At 40.3% G+C, this 25,773-nt stretch overlaps 2 protein-coding genes across 3 annotated transcripts; one reads left to right on the forward strand and one right to left on the reverse strand.

Annotated features, from left to right (window-relative positions):
- Nucleotides 1-3: 3 nt before the first annotated feature.
- Nucleotides 4-12,587, forward strand: LOC5514353 (beclin-1). The gene is made up of 15 exons (XM_048724223.1): nucleotides 4-304; nucleotides 753-838; nucleotides 1,330-1,382; nucleotides 1,813-1,897; nucleotides 4,583-4,757; nucleotides 5,027-5,246; nucleotides 5,741-5,824; nucleotides 6,178-6,238; nucleotides 8,075-8,163; nucleotides 8,546-8,617; nucleotides 8,912-8,950; nucleotides 9,491-9,533; nucleotides 9,703-9,752; nucleotides 12,140-12,196; nucleotides 12,418-12,587. The coding sequence occupies exons 1-15, from the start codon at nucleotides 163-165 to the stop codon at nucleotides 12,518-12,520; spliced, it is 1,359 nt and encodes a 452-aa protein (XP_048580180.1). The 5' UTR covers nucleotides 4-162; the 3' UTR covers nucleotides 12,521-12,587.
- An 85-nt stretch (nucleotides 12,588-12,672) lies between these two features.
- Nucleotides 12,673-25,606, reverse strand: LOC5514314 (coiled-coil domain-containing protein 14). Of its 2 annotated transcripts, none has more exons than XM_048724217.1 (14): nucleotides 25,437-25,606; nucleotides 25,111-25,166; nucleotides 24,456-24,531; nucleotides 23,838-23,916; nucleotides 23,092-23,208; nucleotides 22,657-22,859; nucleotides 19,722-20,415; nucleotides 18,603-18,753; nucleotides 18,042-18,139; nucleotides 17,702-17,856; nucleotides 17,390-17,450; nucleotides 17,033-17,165; nucleotides 16,295-16,441; nucleotides 12,673-13,747 (listed from the first exon to the last, which is right to left on the reverse strand). In XM_048724217.1, exons 1-14 carry the CDS (start codon nucleotides 25,458-25,460, stop codon nucleotides 13,150-13,152), a joined length of 2,592 nt encoding a protein of 863 aa, XP_048580174.1. In that variant the 5' UTR covers nucleotides 25,461-25,606; the 3' UTR covers nucleotides 12,673-13,149. The 2 variants fall into 2 exon arrangements, with proteins under 2 accessions (XP_048580174.1, XP_048580173.1); XM_048724216.1 differs by having other exon boundaries at nucleotides 17,702-17,859.
- Between the last annotated feature and the right edge of the window lie 167 nt (nucleotides 25,607-25,773).

Raw genomic sequence — 25,773 nt, forward strand, 5'->3', positions numbered from 1 at the left:
GACAGGAATCTTCAAAACAAGATGGCGGAACTTCTGGTTTAGTTATTGTTGAGCTTTTATTCTTCAGGTTTTCTCCTTCTGAGATTGGAGAATTATGTATACACTTATACCGAGTGCATCTAGAGTCCTGTATATACTGAATGAATTCTGATTGATGACTTGATGGCGACTAAAGGCCCGTCCTTAGAGCCAGCCGTCAAAGGCACCACTCATGTAAGCTTCGTATGTCAGCGATGCTACCAACCCCTCAAGGTCCACAACTCTATTACTTCCGTGGACACAGACACGCTAGCTGAACTCACAGGTAAGACTCCATCTCAGAAAGTTAACGTCTCCCGAGTATCCTGCAATCAGCGAGACTGTCAAAAGGGCTATTCTCACCAAGAACAACGACGACATTTGAATGACTTATGATTGACGGAAACCAAAACCTAAAGTTCACGCCAATTTGTTACGTCTGTCGAGCTTTATATCTTATTAGATATAAAAATGATAATGTTTTATTTACTAGTTCTCTATCATCCCCATATCGTAGTTTAATCCATTCCATTTCCATTCTATCTTATCCCAATCGCTTTGTAACACCTTTGTAATAGCATATTGAATTGAATTAGAAATGAAAATATTTGCTCTGAGACAGCCTTGATCCCCCATCTCTTTAATACTCCCCCGCAATACTTTTTCATTCATCTGTAATGGCTAGTTTTTTCTACTGTGTCTCAGTTGACACATAAATGTTTTTGTCTTTTAAGCACCTCTACCACCATTTGCAACTAAGGATGATGATGTAGCGGCAGATGAGAGCAGAGATGCTGATTGCTCCGCCTCTCCTCGCAAGGTCAGTTCATATGCTTGTCATGAAGAGGTGTAAGGCTTCATTATACTGGCAGATATGAGACATCATTAATCTGTTACAGTTTATAATGCCCTTTATCATGATACAGCACCCTTACTGTACCTTCCACTCATGACTGACAAGCTGCTGTGCATACTGTATCCACTTCAATCTACTGTTTGTCCTACTAATTTTAAGTTTATGATAAACATTAGAAACAATAATGCTTGAATATTTGAAATAGTGTTTCAACTTGGAGTTTGGGCTAGATTTTAGTTTTGTAGCCTGCAGTTGCAAGCATTTCTGTGTGTTTCTAGGGAAGAGAGAATTACTTTGTATGTAAAATAGAGGAAAAAGGGAAGAAGTTCAATTTTTTCGCGGAACCATATGCAGCTTTTGATAAATTTGACCAACATCCCTTTTTGTCACGAGAAGCTATAAGGAACTTTCATTTTTCTGCTTATATTTTTAATTTGTGCTTGTTGCATTTTCAGTGTTTAGAAGGAGAAGAAGATATGGTGATTAGAAAAAATATTCTACCTAAAAGGTGAGTTGATTGGAAATTCTGTTAAGGCTGTAATACAGTAAGTCCCTAGGGCTTGTTTTTTTATCTTGGAGACCAGGGGAGCTTTTTGTTAGGGGCCACTGTATTTTAAAATCTTGTGGTGTTTTAACAGTTCTTTTCAATCAAAGATTAACTAAACTCATGAGTATAATTTGAGAGAAGGAATTTCAATGCTTCGTTATACTTTTTAATTATTCTTGAGTGCTAGGACAGCCAGAAATTTCTTGACCTCTGTATTGCTTGACTTGTGTATTGCTTGACTTGAATAATAGAATGCAATTGTGTAAACCAGCAAACACAGTCTTTCTTATTGGGATTCTGTGATACTGTATTACCTTCTTCTGATACCATTATACAATGCAGTTGCAAAAATATATTTTGCTTACCGTATGAATCTCATTTTATAATGTAGAATGCACTCCATTGAAGGGAATGGGTTTACTCTGATTGGCGACGTCCAAGCTGTTAAGCCTGACAATCTTAGCCACAGACTAAAGGTATTATTAATACCTTGAAGTATTGGTTACATGTATTTACATTGGTTAAGTATTGGTTATTTACATTGGTTAAATATTGGCTATTTACAGTACATTGGTTAAGTATTGTTTATTTACATTGGTTAAGTATTGGTTGTATTTACATTGGTTGAGTATAGGTTATTTATATTGGTTAAGTATTGGTTATTTACATTGGTTAAATATTGGCTATTTACAGTACATTGGTTAAGTATTGGTTTTTTACATTGGTTAAGTATTGGCTGTATTTACATTGGTTGAGTATTTGTTATTTATATTGGTTAAGTATTGGTTATTTGCATTGTTTGAGTATTGGTTATTTACCTTGGTTAAGTATTGGTTACGGTTATTTACATTGGTAAAGTATTGGTTATTTGCCTTGTTTGAGTATTGGTTATTTACATTGGTTAAGTATTGGTTATGGTTATTTACATTGGTTAAGTATTGGTTATTTACATTGGTTGAGTATTGGTTATGGTTATTTACATTGGTTAAGTATTGGTTATTTACATTGGTTAAGTATTGGTTATTTACATTGGTTAAGTATTGGTTATTTACATTGGTTAAGTATTGGTTATTTACATTGGTTAAGTATTGGTTATTTACATTGGTTAAGTATTGGTTATTTACATTGGTTAAGTATTGGTTATTTGCATTGGTTGAGTATTGGTTATGGTTATTTACATTGGTTAAGTATTGTGGTTATTGACATTGGTTGAGTATTAGTTTTTTACATTGATTTAGTATTGGTTTTTTACATTGGTTGAGTATTGGTTATTTACATTGGTTGAGTATTGGTTATGGTTATTTACATTAGTTAAGTATTGGTTATTTACATTGGTTAAGTATTGGTTATTTACATTGGTTAAGTATTGGTTATGGTTATTTGCATTGGTAAAGTATTATGGTTATTGATATTGGTTGAGTATTGGTTATTTGCATTGTTTGAGTATTGGTTTTTTACCTTGGTTAAGTATTGGTTACAGTTATTTACATTGTTAAAGTATTGGTTATTTGCATTGTTTGAGTATTGGTTATTTACATTGGTTAAGTATTGGTTATTTACATTGGTTAAGTATTGGTTATTTGCATTGGTTAAGTATTGGTTATTTGCATTGTTTGAGTATTGGTTATTTACCTTGGTTAAGTATTGGTTACGGTTATTTACATTGGTAAAGTATTGGTTATTTGCATTGTTTGAGTATTGGTTATTTACATTGGTTAAGTATTGGTTATTTGCATTGGTTAAGTATTGGTTATGGTTATTTACATTGGTTGAGTATTGGTTATGGTTATTTGCATTGGTTAAGTATTGGTTATGGTTATTTACATTGGTTGAGTATTGGTTATGGTTATTTACATTGGTTAAGTATTGGTTATTTACATTAGTTGAGTATTGGTTATTTACATTGGTTAAGTATTGGTTATTTACATTGGTTGAGTATTGGTTATGGTTATTTACATTGGTTAAGTATTGGTTATTTACATTGGTTAAGTATTGGTTATTTACATTGGTTAAGTATTGGTTATTTGCATTGGTTGAGTATTGGTTATGGTTATTTACATTGGTTGAGTATTGGTTATGGTTATTTACATTGGTTAAGTATTGTTTTTTTACATTGGTTTAGTATTGGTTATTGACATTGGTTTTGACCCCTCAACCGGCCTGTACCGGCTTTGAGAAGTACCCACAACCCAAAAAATTCATAAATGCAAAATAAACACAACAAGATGAAGATGCTCAGGCATCAGTCTAAGGGGTAAATGGTCTTGAAGATATGCATCAAACCAAGGTGATAGCAACTACTCTTAAGCCAAATAATAGCACAGGTTCTATGACAAATTTCAAATCGAACAAGGAAAGAAATGCAAGATCACCCTTCTCAATAAAACGCTCAAAATACCACACAAGGGAGATATATCAGCAAACACAGCTCAAGACACAAATAGATACCTTTATTCTGATCCTCCAGGTTCGTTTCCATGGCCTCAAAACCCAATGTCCATTCCCTGAAGGCTTGAAAAACCACTTGGATGCCATTCACGGGGGGAGGGCCAGTCAACACTCCTCTCCCTAAAGTCAGATGGTTTTTTATAAGTTTTTTAACCCCGAAGCCAAACAAATCAATTCGAGGTCATACAGACCCAGAATAGCAGTGTTAACAATTTTGGAATCAATTTGGTTTCGGAAAAGACTGCATTTAGGAGAGCTGTGGTGATTCATTAGAAATTATTTTCTTATCCAGGCAAAGCCAAACAAGACAAATTCACCATAAATCCACCTTTGCTTGCAAATATCCATAAACAAAGCACTCAATTATGCCCCAATAGACTTCATGATGACCTAGGACACTCTCCTAATATGCTCATAGCTGTATTTTTGATGAAAAATACAAGCAACCATCAACTTGTGCTGGCTTCAGCACATCGACGAGGGATTAAAAGTGGGGACCGCAAAGCACTGTTGGAAAGCTAGGATACCGCTGACTAGGTGCAGCGGTGTTTGACTTTGCCGGGCTGTATAAAACTCAGGGGGGGGGGGAGGTTTCTGTTTTCAGTCTGCTTTTTATAAATTCAGCTCAAAAATAGCCAGGAGTCAATGGGTTAAGTACTGTATGAATAATAACACCGTCTGTTAAATCAATTTTCTTGTATTTCTCTATGTAGGTGACAACCCAGCTGTTTGACATTATGTCTGGCCAGACGGAGGTGGACCACCCCTTGTGTGAGGAGTGTACAGATGCCCTACTGGACCAGCTGGACCAGCAACTGAGGATAACTGAAGACGAACTCAAGGATTATAAGGAATTCTTGCATAAACTCAACAGCCAGCAACTGACAGGTTTGCTTTTACTTTTTATTTTTTGCTATTCAGCAAAGCATACTACAGTAAACACTATTATTTTGTTTATATTTACAGTATTTTGTTAAAACTGATTGGATTTTGCCAAGTGCCCATGTAATCAATCCACACATTTGGTTGTTTGCTAGTGGTGAATTGGGTAAATCAATCCAATATATATATAATTTATTTATTTTGTTGTTTTGTTGTATTTTCAGGCTATGAAATTAAGGTAATTTAATTTGGTTGTATCTGTATGTTGTCTTCAGGTAGTGAGTCTCTATCCAAGGAGCTTGAGGACCTTCAAAAGGAAGAGGAAGAACTCATTAACAGGCTTGACGAAGTTGAACAGGAGAGACATGATGTGTCTGAGGCTCTGAAGAAGGAAAAGGAGATATCAAAACAGCTTGAAGAAGCAGAGAAAGCTTATTATACAGAGTATTGCGAATACCAGAGAGAATTACTGGACTTTGAAGATGAGAAGCAAAGGTACAGTATGGTACATGGTTTTATAAGCTATTAAACCCCAAGCAAATACAGTAATAAACCCCAAGCAAATACAGCATTGATGAAGAATTTCTTAGGACATAGATATTCACGTAAATAAACATCTATGTATAAGTTATATTTCATGCTCTAATTCATAAGTTTAGTTGGGGTGTAAATGTTTCAGTCTATGGTGTTTTGTCTTCCCTAGAAGCTCCATTTTACAAGTTATAGGAGGGATTGTTGATCATTTATGTATTGATACTAAGTATGCTACTGTAATCAGACAAGGCAGGCGACTTGAAAATAAATATACAAAGAGATTACCTTTCTGGCAAAAAAACTTTCTGTCCAATCCATTAGGGCTGAATAAGTTGCTTTTTCTTTTTTTTATATTGCTGCTCCTGTAAAAGCCAGAGCCCACAAGTATGCCTCCCATAGTGTCATATAATTCCCAGTGCATGTTGCCTGATATTGCGTCCCTGTGTCTGTTGCAGTGTGGATAACCAGATGATGTACGCCCAGGCACAGCTTGACAAGCTCAAGAAGACAAATGTGTTCAACAGCACATTCCATATATGGTAAGGTACACTTCCATGCATGAGCTACGCCAGTTTCTATTGCTAAGTCAGAGAACCAGAACCAATCTTGAGTCAGTACATGTAGTTTGAAATGAGATGTTTAGTATTTATATTGAGCAAATGAACATCATGAGACATGATCAAATGTGCTTCAAATGTGACTGACTTTACTCGTCAGTGTGTACTGTAGATACCACTCCTCGACGCAGTTCACAGTCCTGAGTTTTGAACTTTTCAGAGTATAATAAAACAATTGGCTTTTCAATTTGGAACCTTCATGCCTAAGTAGAAAACCTGATGAATCAAATGGTAACAACCAGGGCACTGATGTGGGACTATTTTTTTCCTTCAAGGCACAATGGTCATTTTGGTACAATCAACAATTTCCGTCTTGGTCGCCTTCCTAGTGTTCCCGTAAGTATAGGTCCCTACTAAAAATTCTACCATGAATGTGAGTGACAATCAAAACCCCACTGAGCTCCATCAAGAATTAAATATATGCATGTCTGATTGTAGATATAAGCTCTGCATGAGTCCATGCTTTTATTTCTCTTTGAGTGTACTACGAATTTAAATTAATGTTATACTGTATTATAGCGCTTAACTTTAGATTCCAACACTATGTAGACAATTGCTTGTCCATTCTCTTGAATGCTTGATTAGACATAACTTCGAATTGTATGCATGTGAAATTCCTTTTGACGGTTGGCTATTTTTATTGTTATTACCAGGTTGAGTGGAGTGAAATTAATGTGGCTTGTAATATTGTTATTTTACCAGGTTGAGTGGAGTGAAATCAATGCGGCTTGTATTATTGTTATTTTACCAGGTTGAGTGGAGTGAAATCAATGCGGCTTGTATTATTGTTATTTTACCAGGTTGAGTGGAGTGAAATCAATGCGGCTTGTATTATTGTTATTTTACCAGGTTGAGTGGAGTGAAATCAATGCGGCTTGTATTATTGTTATTTTACCAGGTTGAGTGGATTGAAATCAATGCAGCTTGTATTATTGTTATTTTACCAGGTTGAGTGGAGTGAAATCAATGCAGCTTGTATTATTGTTATTTTACCAGGTTGAGTGGAGTGAAATCAATGCGGCTTGTATTATTGTTATTTTACCAGGTTGAGTGGAGTGAAATCAATGCAGCTTGTATTATTGTTATTTTACCAGGTTGAGTGGAGTGAAATCAATGCGGCTTGTATTATTGTTATTTTACCAGGTTGAGTGGAGTGAAATCAATGCGGCTTGTATTATTGTTATTTTACCAGGTTGAGTGGAGTGAAATCAATGCGGCTTGTATTATTGTTATTTTACCAGGTTGAGTGGAGTGAAATCAATGCTGCTTGTATTATTGTTATTTTACCAGGTTGAGTGGAGTGAAATCAATGCGGCTTGTATTATTGTTATTTTACCAGGTTGAGTGGAGTGAAATCAATGTGGCTTGTATTATTGTTATTTTACCAGGTTGAGTGGAGTGAAATCAATGCGGCTTGTATTATTGTTATTTTACCAGTTTGAGTGGAGTGAAATCAATGCGGCTTGTATTATTGTTATTTTACCAGGTTGAGTGGAGTGAAATCAATGCGGCTTGTATTATTGTTATTTTACCAGGTTGAGTGGATTGAAATCAATGCAGCTTGTATTATTGTTATTTTACCAGGTTGAGTGGAGTGAAATCAATGCAGCTTGTATTATTGTTATTTTACCAGGTTGAGTGGAGTGAAATCAATGCGGCTTGTATTATTGTTATTTTACCAGGTTGAGTGGAGTGAAATCAATGCAGCTTGTATTATTGTTATTTTACCAGGTTGAGTGGAGTGAAATCAATGCGGCTTGTATTATTGTTATTTTACCAGGTTGAGTGGAGTGAAATCAATGCGGCTTGTATTATTGTTATTTTACCAGGTTGAGTGGAGTGAAATCAATGCGGCTTGTATTATTGTTATTTTACCAGGTTGAGTGGAGTGAAATCAATGCGGCTTGTATTATTGTTATTTTACCAGGTTGAGTGGAGTGAAATCAATGCGGCTTGTATTATTGTTATTTTACCAGGTTGAGTGGAGTGAAATCAATGCGGCTTGTATTATTGTTATTTTACCAGATTGAGTGGAGTGAAATCAATGCGGCTTGTATTATTGTTATTTTACCAGGTTGAGTGGAGTAAAATCAATGCGGCTTGTATTATTGTTATTTTACCAGGTTGAGTGGAGTGAAATCAATGCGGCTTGTATTATTGTTATTTTACCAGGTTGAGTGGAGTGAAATCAATGCGGCTTGGGGACAGACGGTATTGCTGCTGCACTCTCTAGCTCGCAAAATGAAACTTACATTTGAAAGGTACACTACACATTATTTTATCTCTTTGACCAATATGATTTTGCAACCAATCAAAACAATTTTGTGTCTGCAAAACTTTTCCTTGTGTGGCTGGATGATACAGGCCCGTAGCCAGGGGGGGTTCGGAAGAACCACCCCACTCGACTGGGAGGTCCGCTCTAATGGAGAAAAATTGAGTACCACTGCGAGCTCGGGCGAGCTACCTAAGAGAAAATGGTCCCCTAAATGAGTCGACGAACCACCCCGCTCAAAACACTGGCTACGGGCCTGTGATAAAGCATCATAGAAGGTCTTGTGGGAATGTGTTGGCATGAGCATTAAAAGAATGCCCAACATAACACATTATGGTTAAGCTAACACATGCATCTCCACTGTTGTTTAGGTACCGTCTTGTACCATTTGGGAATCACTCTTACATAGAGTCACTATCAGACAAGTCCAAGGAGCTACCCCTGTGAGTTCACCTCTGGCTTGTTGCCACGCCTTACACTACTGTACCCACCCATTTCTATACCTAAACCTGCTGACCCGTTATCATGCTTTACATCATTTACCTCATCATATGTACCAGTACCCTTCCTCCCAGGATTTTTCGCACTCTTAATAATTGTTGAAAAACACTGATTGTATCACAGAACCCCCCCTTGTAAAATTTCTCACTTAAAGACACTGAATTTTCCGTTCTTCATTTGGAGAATGTTGGATTTATTGGGGCTTACAATCAAATGTTTGACTTTTTTAAACTCAGATATGGTTCCGGTGGGTTCCGCTTCTTCTGGGATACAAAGTAAGACGGTTGTAACTCTAGCTAATAAACGACTCAAATGATGGCTAGTTTATTCTGTTCTGCTGCCAGAAAATTTGTGTTAGTTGTAACGAGCAATACTAAATCAACATTTTTTCCTTAATTTTTTTTTTCGTGTTACTTAAAATCCGTAGATCCAACTTGGGTGAAAATGTTGTTTCATTTTTGTTTTGATGATTCAAAACTCTAATCATTTTCAAAAATACAATTTTCCCTGCATTATTGGATGCACCAAAAATATAATTGAGATTTTTTAGTTGTAGGATGGATTGAAATTCACCGTGATTTTAGCAGATTTCATTCACTACTGTGACGAACATCTCAATTGCATAGGGGTTTGTACCCTTCAAAACCACGCGTCACAAGTCGGATCGACGGTCTTTAAAAGGCAAATCAAGCATAAAATCAGAGAACTTTGTTTCCAAGACGTGCTGAGAACAAAATGATTATGTATCAATATTACTCCTGCCTTTTTACCCCGATGAGTGTAGTATTGATCCTGTTCAATTTCACTTATTACAGATTTGACCAAGCCATGGTAGCATTCCTAGACTGTCTACAACAAGTAAGTAGATGTTGTACTTTTGATAAGAGAATTGTTGGCCATATCTTACCATGTCGTAGTGCGCTTACCGGTATTTTGAGTGAATGCATTACACAGTACTCTTGCATTAGCCGCAGTCATTTTAACTGGTTAAAGTGCTGTTCACTTTGCTACTTTCTTTTGTTCGCAGTTCAAGGAAGCTGTCGAGAAGGTCGACAAGAGATTCTGTCTGCCATATAGGTAAGAGAGGCTCTCACCTTTGATAAAAATACAGTGCTAACGGATTAGCCCAAAGCCATGTACTACCATGCTACGTTTATCATATTTCTTACTTGCCGAGAAACAAAGTAAATAGACTGGGTTTGACGATTTGTGCAGCGCTTTCGTAGCCAGTCTAAAAAAAATCGACCTTATACTGTATTTTCCAAGAACCCTTTATCTATGTTCCAAGAACCCTTTTCCTGTCTTCTGAGAACCCTTTTACTGGGGCTATTAATTGCTAAGCAATGATCTGATTTCATTCTAATCAGCTTAATTAACTATCAAAATGCCTGATATCAAAATCTGATATTCAAAGATAGAACCATTTAAAAACTTTTAAAAATATTAACCCATTGACACCCCTGGGTATTTTGAGTTTCTTACAAAGTGTAGTATTAATCTTGCAGTATTAAAGCTTCCAGCATGGCTTTGCAGTTCTATCTCTCAACAGATGATTCATCCGGCGTCATTCGAGAAAATAATTGTTTTAATGTGAATCCCCAACATTTTTCTAAATACTGTTTTTCTTGAAACAGAATTGTTTACACTGCTATTCTTGGTCTGTTTGACCTGGAATTGAATCGTCTGGCTTTGAGGTGAAAAGACTGTTTAACTGTTTGAGAGGTGTATCGAGTGCTCATCTCATGCCCCGTTTTTGTTGATAACCCATAATATGCTTTGCAGGCGCGCACACCCCCCCTGGAAGCCAAAAATTGTGTCATTTTTTGTTAAGAAAAAATCTTCAAGTACTTTGCTTTTTCCATACGATACCTATGACTGCACCCCCCCCCCCCCCCCCCCCCATCAGCCAATCCTGGGTACACGCCGTAATAGCGGCAAGTTACTGTATAATGGATGGCTATACAGTACTCCCTATCACATTCGTTTGTATATATCTTTAAGATCCTTAGATGATGCCTGAGTGTCTTTGATACTCAGATATCATCTGTCTTTATTTTACATTTTTTTTTGCTTGCCGTTCCAGGCCTGTTGGGGGTTGTTGGATTAAGTCAGAGTATCTATTTATTTCATTTAAATTCATAATTTCTCCCGACCATATTTGGAAATCCAAGTGCTTACTCAGGCGCGCGCGCAAATCTTTCTCGACGTCATAATTATAATTAACCCAATTATCTCATTAACTTTCCCCCAAAAAAATCCATTGCAAATAGTAAACACCTTGCGAAAAGGTATATTTTCAGCTATCTTGAGTCTTAAAAATGGCTAAAACTCGTGCACGTTCACCGGCCAAGAGGGCAATGAAGGGGAAAGGCAAGAAAGGGAGCAAACGCCAGGCTGTCACCACTGAAATGGTGGTAAAAGCTATCGCAGCTTTGGCCTCGCGCTCTGGATCATCGTTCAAAGACATCTTCAAGTACTTGCAAATGAATGCCGGCGTACGCGCTTCCTCCAGCTTGGCCGTTAAAGTCGCGATTTCCAGGGCAGTCAAGACTGGTGCGCTTGTTAAGAACGGCGCCTACTTCAAGGTTGTTGTAGTAGCCAAGCCAGCTCGTAAAAGGTCGGCAGCGAAACGCAAAGGAAGTAAACGCGGGCGAAAAGGCAAACGCTCTGTTCGCAAGTCCTCAGTTAAAAAGCTGACAAAGAAGTCGAAATCCAAGAGCAGGAAGTCAAAAGCATCGAAAAAGAGAAACGCCCGTCGAAGGCCGCGCTCGGCGCGAAAAACCAAATCAAGAGCTCCTGCACGCAGAGTAAAGCGCACTGCATCCAAGGCTCCTGCCAAGCAGACCAAGGCTAGACGGTCTAGAAGAAGGCGCAAGTAGACAAGCCTTTCCTGTATACACTCTCTCGGACTTTGAACTGATTCATTCCTATGTTAATTCTGTGAAAAGATGTTTATAAACTTGATAAACTGGCACATGTTCTGATTGAATAAAATCACTGTTTCACCCAAACGTTTTTACTGTTATTTTTGAAAGTTAGCAAGGGTGTACCTCGTCTGAAGATCGAACAAAAACAAAGCTTGCGGAACAAACAAAAAATAGCTTAAGATAGGTATAAAAATACAGCGCTCCTTGGATTTTGCAAAATAAGCTGAAACGCTCGGAGTGTCAAAGATATCAAGGGTTGCAATGTTTTTTCTTTTCACAAAAAAAAAACTGCTGAAATATATTTAAGTATTCGATATTGCATTTCTAACCAGCTTGCCGTCAATCTTGTAGCCTATTCCTGCATAGAAATGCATAGTTTTTCATGGTTTCTGTAGTCCATTCGGGGCAGAAATGAGCGCGCGCACCGACTCAATATTAAATGTGATCGAATAGCCATGTTACAGAACTGAGTAATAAGGCTTATCGGAAAAACAATTACGCTCCGTAGTTCGGCTTAACTAATGTTTTCTTTTTCAGAATGGAGAAGGGGAAAATCTATGATTCAAGTGGCAGTGGTGGCGCTTTCTCAATCAAGTAAGTGCTTTTTTGCAACTCCATACAAATGATTTAAATGTCTGTAACACCATACAAATGGATCAAACATGATCTATCTGCCGTTCGTTTAACAGTCAAAATACTGGAGTCTTCTAATAAAATATATATTTAATTGTTTTGAAGTTTTATGGCCTCAGCATTACATACTTTGCCGAAAAAGCACTAACCAGGTTATCGCTGACACGATTTTTCTTGCTCAGGATTCAGTTCAATTCTGAGGACCAGTGGACAAAAGCGCTGAAATTCATGCTTACTAATCTGAAGTGGGGGCTCGCATGGGTGTCATCGCAATTCACGGACTGAGTTGGACTTAAATCTATTTACGAACGTAATATTCCGATAATTGAAAAATAAAATATATTTAAATAGATCGTTTTGAGTGATTATTTTACGTAGGTAATCTTTTATCCCTACAGAACACAGAAATAATTTGTAATCAATCCAGACACACCAGGCAATTTTATTTATTTTTTAATGGATTTTGACGTGCTCGTGAATCACGTAGGGGAATTCGTTTGTCTATTAATGTTGTTTCGAGCCGGCCATTTTTTATATCTAAACGAATCCCTAAAGGCGGATTTAGACAGGATGATTTAGTCGTATGCCACTTGCCCGCGACACCTATACAACTCGTAGGGTTAATCAGCCTACGACTCGGCTACATGGCTAGACTTTGAAAGTCGTAGTGTGTAATTCAGGGCTTAGACATTGTCGTTAAGGCAGATCGCATACGACTAAATCGTGCTGTCTAAATCAGCTTGAAGCATACGCCATGTCGCTACTCACTGTATCTCTATTTACTGTATATATTTCTACCATATAAGTCTTTACGATTTCCTTGATTTTAGGTGACTTTGTTGCGTGCTTTTCGGGGTGCACATAAAAATATAGTATAAAAGTATAAGCTTCTCTGAGTAAGCGCATAAGAGAAGTCAGGGCGAATGCTTTCCGTCATCGTGTTCTGTTTTCAAGGCAGCCTGGCGCAAGCTTCTCTGGATTCGCGCGATATCGGCGTCCAGACTCGCCAAGTCTCGCTGAAATTCCTGCTCGTCTTGAGAAGATAGCGATGATAGATCTGCGCTGGTGTCGTTAGCGCCAGGTCGTGATGATGGCGAGTTCATTCCTAGCACTGCCAAGGTGTTTAACAAGCCTGGCCCTTCCAGAGGCTTATCAGGCGAGGTCCAAGTGAATCTAGGGCTATTGGGCGTCCTCCTATTATCTCTTACCCACCCACCTCGAGAACTCAAAGGAAGCGCCGATTCACGAGTCAAAATTGTGGTACTATCTTTACCCGGACTCCAAGCAAGCTTCGGAGTATTTGAAATTTTCGGAATAGGGGCTCTGTGTGTCGTTTTACGCGCGCTGTTAGATTTTTCTTGAATGGAGTTCTCGAGTGTGGAACGATGGAGGGATCCATCCAAACTTGATTGTTGGTGACGCGCCGTAGACTGGGTACGGAATTCCCTTTCGTCTCTTGGTGTAGCCTTGGCTGCGTCGTGTACAGCTGGAATATTGGCCAGAGGACTGAGACTGTAGAGACAGTAAAACACCCTCGCTAAGTACAACACCCTTGCTAAGTGCAACACCCTTGCTAAGTGCAACACCCTCGATAAGTACAACACCCTCGATAAGTACAACACCCTCGCTAAGTACAACACCCTCGATAAGTACAAACACCCTAGCTAAGCACAACACCCTGGCTAAGTACAACATCCTCTCTAAGTACAACGCCCTGGCTAAGTACAACGCCCTGGCTAAGTACAACACCCTCAATAAGTACAACACCCTCAATAAGTACAACACCCTTGCTAAGTACAACACCCTTGCTAAGTACAACACCCTCGCTAAGTACAACACCCTCAATAAGTACAACACCCTTGCTAAGTACAACACCCTGGCTAAGTACAACATCCTGGCTAAGTACAACACCCTTGCTAAGTACAACACCCTCAATAAGTACAACACCCTTGCTAAGTACAACACCCTCGCCAAGTAAAACACCCTTGCTAAGTACAACGCCCTCGCTAAGTAAAACACCCTCAATAAGTACAACACCCTTGCTAAGTACAACACCCTTGCTAAGTACAACACCCTCGCTAAGTAAAACACCCTTGCTAAGTACAACGCCTCGCTAAGTAAAATACCCTTGCTAAGTACAACACCCTTGCTAAGTACAACACCCTTGCTAAGTAGAAAGCCCTTAATATGTATTAAAGCGAGCCTTTTAAATTAGGAAACTTAAATACAAAGGAGCATCTATTCCCAATGAAAGTAATAACAAATTCACTCCAGTATTATAATACAATGAGCAGTCTAAACTCAGCGGCAGCGTATTCAGCAAAAATCCATGAGCACAGTAACAAATGAACTGCATCGGTATGTATTAATGCACTGTACCTATACTGTTGACTGGTCTCCGTGCCTAGGCATCGGTGTGTATTAATGCACTGTACCTATTCTGTTGACTGGTCTCCGTGCCTAGGCATCGGTGTGTATTAATGCACTGTACCTATACTGTTGACTGGTCTCCGTGCCTAGGCATCGGTGTGTATTAATGCACTGTACCTATACTGTTGACTGGTCTCCGTGCCTAGGCATCGGTGTGTATTAATGCACTGTACCTATACTGTTGACTGGTCTCCGTGCCTAGGCATGGGTGTGTATTAATGCACTGTACCTATACTGTTGACTGGTCTCCGTGCCTAGGCATGGAGGTGTATTAATGCACTGTACCTATTCTGTTGACTGGTCTCCGTGCCTAGGCATCGGTGTGTATTAATGCACTGTACCTATACTGTTGACTGGTCTCCGTGCCTAGGCATGGGTGTGTATTAACGCACTGTACCTATACTGTTGACTGGTCTCCGTGCCTAGGCTTGGAGGTGTATTAATGCACTGTACCTATACTGTTGACTGGTCTCCGTGCCTAGGCATCGGTGTGTATTAATGCACTGTACCTATACTGTTGACTGGTCTCCGTGCCTAGGCATGGGTGTGTATTAACGCACTGTACCTATACTGTTGACTGGTCTCCGTGCCTAGGCATCGGTGTGTATTAATGCACTGTACCTATACTGTTGACTGGTCTCCGTGCCTAGGCATCGGTGTGTATTAATGCACTGTACCTATACTGTTGACTGGTCTCCGTGCCTAGGCATCGGTGTGTATTAATGCACTGTACCTATACTGTTGACTGGTCTCCGTGCCTAGGCATGGGTGTGTATTAATGCACTGTACCTATACTGTTGACTGGTCTCCGTGCCTAGGCATGGAGGTGTATTAATGCACTGTACCTATTCTGTTGACTGGTCTCCGTGCCTAGGCATCGGTGTGTATTAATGCACTGTACCTATACTGTTGACTGGTCTCCGTGCCTAGGCATGGGTGTGTATTAACGCACTGTACCTATACTGTTGACTGGTCTCCGTGCCTAGGCTTGGAGGTGTATTAATGCACTGTACCTATACTGTTGACTGGTCTCCGTGTCTAGGCATGGGTGTGTATTAATGCACTGTACCTATACTGTTGACTGGTCTCCGTGCCTAGGCATGGGTGTGTATTAATGCACTGTACCTATACTGTTGACTGGTCTCCGTGCCTAGGCATCGGTGTGTATTAATGCACTGTACCTATACTGTTGACTGGTCTCCGTGCCTAGGCTTGGAGGTGTATTAATGCACTGTACCTATACTGTTGACTGGTCTCCGTGCCTAGGCTTGGAGGTGTATTAATGCACTGTACCTATACTGTTGACTGGTCTCCGTGCCTAGGCTTGGAGGTGTATTAATGCACTGTACCTATACTGTTGACTGGTCTCCGTGCCTAGGCATGGGTGTGTATTAATGCACTGTACCTATACTGTTGACTGGTCTCCGTGCCTAGGCATCGGTGTGTATTAATGCACTGTACCTATACTGTTGACTGGTCTCCGTGCCTAGGCATGGGTGTGCATTAATGCACTGTACCTATACTGTTGACTGGTCTCCGTGCCTAGGCATGGGTGTGTATTAATGCACTGTACCTATACTGTTGACTGGTCTCCGTATCTAGGCATGGGTGTGTATTAATGCACTGTACCTATACTGTTGACTGGTCTCCGTGCCTAGAGTGATGCCCATGTGCTCCATAACCCGAGGTTGCTTCAGCAGATGATCCTTCACCACGCTGCCAGGATGGTACTCGTCGATATCAAGCAGTACCCGTCGCATTGACTGCTGTAGGCCCCTGTGCATGATGGGAATGTGAACGACACGTCACGCTATGACATCGCACGAGATGACGTCACCCTATCACATTGCATGATATGGCACGTCACAGTATGACAACACACGAGATGACACGTCATGGTATGACATCATACGAGATGACACGTCACGGTATGACATCACACGAGATGACACGTCACGCTATGACAACACGAGATGGCACGTCACGGTATGACATCACACGATACGACACGTCACGGTTTATGACATTACACGAGATGACACGTCACGGTATGACATCACACGAGTTGGTACGCCACGGTATGACATCACACGATACGACACGTCACGCTATGACAACACGAGATGACACGTCACGGTATGACATCTCACGAGATGACACGTCACAGACATTACTCGATACGACACGTCGCGGTATGAAAACACGAGATGACACGTCACGATATGCAAGATGACACGTCACGGTATGACATCACACAAGATGACACTACACGATATGACATTACACGAGATAACACGTCACGGTATGACATCACACGAGATTACACGTCACGGACACGAGTGACATTTCACGGACTCCTTTCCTTACCTTGTCATTTCTCCGAGTCGTTCGATCTCTTTGTCCTTCTGCTTCAAACTCAAAGTAAGGATGACGTTTTCTTTCTCAGCGGCCTCACTCGATAACTTACTTGCTTCCAACTCCGACTTGAGCTGCCTCACCTCTATTAAAAAAAAAAACAAGGAAAAAATGTTGAAAATGCCGCGATATAAGTACTAGCGATAAAACACGTAGAGATAAGTACTACCGATAAAACACGTAGAGTTGAAGGGAGCCAAGAGGGGAAGGAGTAATGAAACACGTAGAGTTAAGGGGAGCCAAGAGGGGAAGGAGTAATGAAACACGTAGAGTTAAGAGGAGCCAAGAGGGGAAGGAGTAATAACTTACCAACAGAAAGGCGTGAGGCCTCAAGCTGGGCGTTACGTCTGCCTTTAGTGAACTCTAACTCCTGGCAACAGATAACAGATGACACTGAGACGTTGATCCCACATTGAGAAAATCGCGCATAAAGGATATCCCAAATGGACGAGATCACACATAAAGGCTATCCCACACGGAGAAGATCACGCATAACGAATATCACACATGGAAGAGAGATCCCACATAGAGGAGGCAGCCCACATGGAGGATATCCCACGGCCCTTACCGTGTGCAAAATCATATTGACAATACATAAATACAGGGGCAGATGATATTTGCCTTGTTCTGTAATATATACATGAACTTTGACTTGTCCTCTTTAAGGTCCTTGGTGGCTTTTTCCATGCTCCTGATGATGCTGCGCAACTTTTCGCTTCTTGCTTTCTCTTCCTGGAGTTCTCTTTGAAGATTGGCATTTTCAGACTTGCAGGCAGCTACTATGATCAATTAAGAATACAATAATCTTTATTTAAAAACGGTTACATTACCCAAGTAGTATCAGCAATTAGTAACCAACAGATGATAGAAATCGGAGTGACATTGATAGCAACTGATAGATAAACAATTGATACACATAGTAAACAATAGCTAAAATACGACCGCACCAAATCAAACTTACGTTCAAATGAGACGTTGGTATGTCCACTCTTCAGTTCCTCCAAGCTCTGCTGAATTTCTCTTTGTTCCTGAAGCTTTTCATTTGCCATACGAAGGTTCCTGAATTGAATTGAAAAAATGGAATGTCACAGACGAGTAAGTTTACGCCAAAAAATGATACCCAGCCCGGGAAACATTCATACAGAAAATATCTACCAAACTCATAGCGCGGCAACATCTCTCAATCTCATGAGCGGCGGAAGCAAAAACAATTGGGGGGGGGGGGGGGGTGGGGGCAAAGAAGAAATTTTTTTTTCTTCTCCAACCCTCAACCCCCTTCCCTCTGTCTCTATATCATTCTTTTTCTACCGAGAATTTTTTAAGGGGGTACCCACAGTGTCCCCCTGGCCCCCCGGTTCCGCCGCCCATCAATCTAACAATGAACATGTTCGTCAGTCATATGTCGCTATGATCATCGTCTCATAATCACTATATCTTTGGCAATCGGCATCGTTACCGTTGCCAAGGCGCCACTGTTGTTGTCCTATAATCTTCTTGTCCTATAATGGTGTACCAGGCTTACCTCCGCAGCTGCGCATTGTCTATTCTGAGTGACTGAACCTCGTCATTCGCGGACGAAGGGTGTCGCGGGGATGCAGAGGAGGCGTACAAGTAGGGCAGCAGGCTACTTGTGTTCTCAATCTCCATAAGAAGACGCTGAACTTCGATGTCGTCTGGAGGTGATAACATTACATTGTCAAACCTACTCAGTGGATAAACGGTTATACACCTGGTTTATACAAGGCAAGAAACCCGTGTAGAGTTTGATTGACAACGTTATCTCCAAAAACTCAACATCAGATGAACGCTTTACTGTGCGTTGTTTTGAATTCATCGCCACGTGGCTTTTGGTGCGTGGAACCGACAGAGGTGCGTGGACGAACTGAGCGGGCTCATAATCCATGCAGAATCTACGCGCGGAATGTTATGATACATTCAGTCTGGACTGTATACGTATGACGTGACACATCAGGCTGAAGCTATTCTTCTAGCAAATATAACCATGGCAAAGACTTTCACTTTTTGCCTATAACAAGGTGTCATGTACAAAAGCAGTACATCTAAAAGGACTCGGACTCCCTTTAACAGCCTTGTCAGTCACACCTTTGTTATTGTTTTCATTTAACATTGGAAGGCACATAATGTGCTAAAATCTCGAATCAATCACCTTATCACAAAGTTTAATACTTTACCAAATACAATGAAAAATACCGCATTGGCTTCCTCAAATCAGCCGATTGAAATGGAATCTTTTACACACTTGGTACTTTGCTTGGATGAAAATGACGGCTGAAATAGGTTGTTTAATGCGGGTTTTCACTAAGTAAGGAAACGAATACGTTAAAGATGAGACGTAAGCACTTACATTCATGTGAAAAATAAGAGTGAAGGAGACGCATGCGAAGAAGGAAAAAAATAGGAACCGTCCATTCTCTTCACAACAATTTTCACACTAAGTAAGCAAGTGTCTCCACATTTTTCTCCGTTCACTCACCTAGTGAAAGATCTAACGCCAATAGTAAGTTGAGGGGTTTCGGATTATTTTTTTGTTTTCTCAGTCTCAGAAGAGAATAACGAAAAAGGAACTGTGACGAACTGTCCCACAAAACACCACTGCGTTTTAAACGGCCTTTCCTCTTACCTGAGTTACCTATGACTTCTCTGAGTTCGCTGACAAGGTACAGGAGTGTTTGTGCGTCGCCACCTGCGCCTCGCAACAAGCTCCGGCCTGCTGAACCTGCCGATCGCACAGGAGACCTCTCAGGGGTGTGGTCAACACTTGACCCTCCATATCTAGGTCTGGTAGCCCCCTTTATCAAACTCTGGGACCTAGGCTTGACAGACCCCGGCAAACTGCTCTGTAAGCCATGCTTTTGCACAGGGCTCTCCGCTTGTACCCTGCTCTCTGACCAATCTCTAGGCGTGTGTGATGATGATTTGTCACTATGTGGTAATGTTGGCGAGACTATCCTTACTTTCTTGTTGGTATCCTGAGCATTACTCAACTCGTAAGGGACCTCATGCTCGGGGCTTAGATTCTTTGTCGCTGATCTACCATAACTGTGATCATCAGTCGATGTTTTTGGTATGCTATGGCGTCCATGTGACGTAGGTTTTCTAGTTCTAGAAGTTTCCAGCAAGCTGCCCAACGATGAAGGAAAGTCGAGGCTGCGCCTTGCTTTCGTGGAGCCGCTAGATGTATGAGCGTCTCGATGCACCGAGACATTCACCTTGGGTGACTCAGGCATTGTCTGTTGAAAGTCTTCTAATTCATGCAGCATCGAGTTCTGTAACAGTCTCTTTTGGTCTTCTTGCACCTCGGGACTTCTTTGATTCTGGCAAACATACATGGAATATAAAAAAAAAATCTTTATTTTTTCACAAAATGCTCACATATCATGAACTAGGGTTTTCCCTTTTGGACCTCACACATCATGTAATACACGGTGCTTGTGCTTCTCCAGCCCACCAATAATTTTTCTTACAGGCCGTACATGTTGTTGTTGCTCTTCCTTAAGTCATACCTGGAGTAAGTGATAGTGTTGCTTCTCAGTTGTCCCTGTTGTTCTTCTATAAACCATATACCTGTAGTGAGTTATCCCTCTTGCTTTTCCTGGAGTAAGGGATGGTTTTGCTACAGTTATTCCTGCTGCTTGTCCTATATCTTTTCCTGGAGTAAGTGATGGTGTTGCTACAGTTATCCCTGTTGCTCTTCCTATAAGCCATACCTGGAGTAAGTGATAGTGTTGCTCCAGTTATCCCTGTTGCTCTTCCTTAAGTCATACCTAGAGTAAGTGATAGTGTCGCTTCTCAGTTGTCCCTCTTACTCTTCCTATAAGCTATACCTGGAGTAAGGGATAGTGTTGCTCCAGTTATCCCTGCTGCTTTTCCTATAAGCCATACCTGGAGCAGGTGATAGTGTTGCTCCAGTTATCCCTCTTACTGTTCCTATAAGTCATACCTGGAGTAAGTGATAGTGTTGCTTCTCAGTTGTCCCTCTTACTCTTCCTATAAGCTATACCTGGAGCAGGTGATAGTGCTGCTCCAGTTATCCCTCCTACTCTTCCTATAAGCCATACCTGGAGTAAGTGATAGTGCTGCTCCAGTTATCCCTCCTACTCTTTCTATAAGCCATACATGGAGTAAGTGATAGTGTTGCTCCAGTTATCCCTCTTACTGTTCCTATAAGCCATATATGGAGTAAGTGATAGTGTTGCTCCAGTTATCCCTGTTGCTCTTCCTATAAGCCATACCTGGAGTAAGTGATAGTGTTGCTCCAGTTATCCCTGTTGCTCTTCCTTAAGTCATACCTGGAGTAAGTGGTGGTGTTGCTCCAGTTATCCCTGTTGCTCTTCCTTAAGTCATACCTGGAGTAAGTGGTGGTGTTGCTCCAGATATCCCTGTTGCTCTTCCTTAAGCCATACCTGGAGTAAGTGATAGTGTTGCTCCAGTTATCCCTGTTGCTCTTCCTAGAAGCCATACCTGGAGTAAGTGATAGTGTTGCTCCAGTTATCCCTGTTGCTCTCCCTTAAGTCATACCTAGAGTAAGTGATAGTGTCGCTTCTCAGTTGTCCCTCTTACTCTTCCTATAAGCTATACCTGGAGTAAGGGATAGTGTTGCTCCAGTTATCCCTGCTGCTTTTCCTATAAGCCATACCTGGAGCAGGTGATAGTGTTGCTCCAGTTATCCCTCTTACTGTTCCTATAAGTCATACCTGGAGTAAGTGATAGTGTTGCTTCTCAGTTGTCCCTCTTACTCTTCCTATAAGCTATACCTAGTGTTGCTCCAGTTATCCCTGTTGCTCTTCCTTAAGTCATACCTGGACTAAGTGATAGTGTTGCTCCAGTTATCCCTGCTGCTCTTCCTAGAAGCCATGCCTGGAGTAAGTGATAGTGTTGCTCCAGTTATCCCTGTTGCTCTTCCTTAAGTCATACCTAGAGTAAGTGATAGTGTCGCTTCTCAGTTGTCCCTCTTACTCTTCCTATAAGCTATACCTGGAGTAAGGGATAGTGTTGCTCCAGTTATCCCTGCTGCTTTTCCTATAAGCCATACCTGGAGCAGGTGATAGTGTTGCTCCAGTTATCCCTCTTACTGTTCCTATAAGTTATACCTGGAGTAAGTGATAGTGTTGCTTCTCAGTTGTCCCTCTTACTCTTCCTATAAGCTATACCTGGAGCAGGTGATAGTGTTGCTCCAGTTATCCCTGTTGCTCTTCCTTAAGTCATACCTGGACTAAGTGATAGTGTTGCTCCAGTTATCCCTGCTGCTCTTCCTAGAAGCCATACCTGGAGTAAGTGATAGTGCTGCTCCAGTTATCCCTGTTGCTCTTCCTTAAGTCATACCTGGAGTAAGTGATAGTGTTGCTTCTCAGTTGTCCCTCTTACTCTTCCTATAAGCTATACCTGGAGCAGGTGATAGTGTTGCTCCAGTTATCCCTGTTGCTCTTCCTTAAGTCATACCTGGAGTAAGTGATAGTGTTGCTCCAGTTATCCCTGCTGCTCTTCCTAGAAGCCATACCTGGAGTAAGTGATAGTGTTGCTTCAGTGATCGCTGTTGCTCTTCCTATAAGCCATACCTGGAGTAAGTGATAGTGCTGCTTCAGTTGTTCCAGTTGTTGGGTCAGCTCCTTCTCCCTCTTCAACAATGCTTGCTGCCTCTCCCTCTCATCTGCTGTCAGTAGTGGTGTTGATGCCACAAGGCGGTCATTGTAAATTGTGGCATGTGCAGACCTTGGTGGCAGTGATTGATGACTAGGATCCTGTCCGGGTGATGGGGAATCTGCAAAAGAAGAATGTTTTTAGATAAAGTGGGGCATTGTGTTCTAGGAATTATTGTCCAGGATTTATTGTTCTAGGATTTATTATCTGATAATGGGAATATGATGATACTGGGACTTCTGCGGTGCCCGGGCACAGAAATAGAGGTTTGGTTGGGTTGGGTATTTTGCATTTTATACCAGTATACCTGTTCTGAAAAGCTATTACACCAGATTACATACATCAAATCATACCTTGCTGGTTAATCTGTGCTGTAGGAATAACCACAGCTCTAGCATTTGACTGCCGTCCAACTCCTTGCCTGGCTTTAACAGCTGTTTTAATATGGCGGGCTTTCTTTGACCATTGATCTATTGCGCCATAAAGAAAAATACAAACTGTTAACAGTTTCCTAGCATCCCTTGACCTGTGTACTCCATCGAGAATAACCAAACTGTGTTGTCTGTATCATAGCATGAAATCACACCCTTGAACAATGTACCCATAGAAAATAACCAAACTGTTAGCAGTGTTCTGGCATACAACCATACCCTTGATCTATGTAACCCATAGAGAATAGCCAGACTATGTGTAGTAGTATCCTAGGATATAACCACACCCGTGACCTGTGTACTCCAAGCATTTGTTTTTACTGAGATTAAGAGAAGCCATAAAACAGTAGAACCCACTCAAACTCTGCCTCATTGCAACTAAACAAAGTCTAAATGGAAGGAAGCTATGACCGGCGATAACAACGTCGATAACAACAAAAAGAGGTTTACAAGCCACTCATGATAGTAACTTGAAGGGACACTGAAACTTGAAAGAAATCTTGTTTGTATTGAACTATCAAATATTGTAATGAACTGTCAATATCTTGCAAATTTATGTAAAGGTTAACTGTACTGTGAGGTACATATCCAATAAATTTTGATTCTGCAAAGAATATTTTAATAGATCAGCCAAGACAATGTTGTTTCCTAGGGGCAAAATAGCAAACCTTTCCCTTTGTCATCATTATCCAAGATGTTTGTAAGAAGAGCAGCACAACGATCTAGTCCATGACCCACAACTGACGCCTGGAAAAGAGAAGAATAGATGTTAAAGAAAACGAAAATTTATAACTTTTTAAAACTAGGAAGAAAGGTCCAAAAATATCATTGTGGTCAAGCCTATTGTTTTCAAAAACTATGAAAAATATTTTTGGACTCACTTGCACCCTATACTGAGTAGGTCTATGTATATGCTTGCCTGCATTGCATATGTTTTTCATTTGCATAATGTAAAAATACATTAAAAAAAAAGAAATAAAACATGCTTGCCTTGAAAATCTTGGTGTAAGATTGTTGGCCGCTTTTTGGCCAAAGATTGATTGGTATAAGAATGACTCAACATAAAACAATAAATCCTACACACATATTTAATATTCATATGATGAAGTTGTCAACAGCCATCAATAGATAGTCCCAATTGTTTTCCAAATAAATTATCTCAAAGATCACGACAAACCCCTCCCCCTCTCCCGAACTTATAAAATCCAAACTCATTGACTTAGAGATTTACAATGTTTATCTTATATAAATTATATGTTTGTATTGATGGGCAGCAGAAATATCACCTGATCTTCAGAATCTGTTGAATACAGGGAATAGCCTGGTTTAGCATCTTGAGGATATTTCTTGGTTCTATTATTTCTAAAATGAAAGCAATTTGTTCTTAGCGTAGCCATAATCCGAAATTACACAAAGATACAAAGTGAACATCACAGCAAATGCTTTGAAGTTTCATCCAAATTATAAATATGAACAAAAAAAATTAACAAAACATGAAATGTATGCTCTTGTGTCTGGGTATTGAATCATGCTAGAGTGCTGCCTGTTTTGAATATAACAGGGGGGGCTACCCATAGAAAAGATACATATGCTCTTCAAGAAAAATATTTTAATCCTAAGGGATAGCAAAATGAGTGTGGTCAACAGAAACTGGAGTTCCTAAATCAGAGATTTTTGTGAGGGTTTCTGGACTTGTACTTTATTGCAACTATTTTATTATATTCTAAATGGACAAATGATACTCAGTAAGTGAACATGCTAGGGATAGCACCAGATTTTAAGGGATATCACTTGGACGAGTTTTACACCCTAAGGATGTAACAAGCACATGTGAGTATTTTTACAGGGAGTCCATCCCTGTTTAACAATCCTGGTTAAAGGCATACACCAGTTCCGTACACATTTCATCTTTGCATCATAATATTAGAGGGAAGTTCATACTTTTTGCTCTTGTTTTTGGTGGCAAGTCCCCTGGAAACAAGAGAAGCTTTTGATGGCTGTAAAAGTAAGGAAAGACAATTGAGAACTGTCAAATTTTTGGGGGGTGGTACTGTCAGATTTCGTTTAGTCTCTTTCCACATAAACCTCTCCCCCCCCCCCCCCCCCCTCGTCATTGAACAACACGTTTAGGCGAGGAGCTTACTCATTCAGGAGAATAATTCAAGCAATTATACGGTATTTTATGAGTATAGAATTTGTCAAAGTTGTCAGTAAAAACAAAATAGACAACATGCATGATTATAAGTGCATTCTTTAGTAAATCTTACCTTGCTGTTAACTGCTTTTTTCATATTTTGCTATGTTTAAAGACTGATGGAAGACAAAACAAATTTACGGAACACGTCCAGATAACAGCTCAATATAACAAAACGTCCGAACGAATTAAATTTGCCCGCCATTATCAACCGAGCAGAACATGTTACCCAGGACTATCGGTCATAAACAACACAGGAAACCCACACATAAAAGCTTTTGGCGATGGCACACCCGATTTGTCGATGCCGAATAGAGAAAAAAATTCATCTCCAAAAAGTTTTTTTGATTCATTGTTATTTCGTCTAGTGCTCTGATAAAAAAAAACCCTGCATATCCCGGGCAAACTTG

The sequence above is a fragment of the Nematostella vectensis genome, chromosome 2 (assembly GCF_932526225.1).
Source record: "Nematostella vectensis chromosome 2, jaNemVect1.1, whole genome shotgun sequence".
In the NCBI taxonomy this organism is placed as follows: domain Eukaryota; kingdom Metazoa; phylum Cnidaria; class Anthozoa; order Actiniaria; family Edwardsiidae; genus Nematostella; species Nematostella vectensis.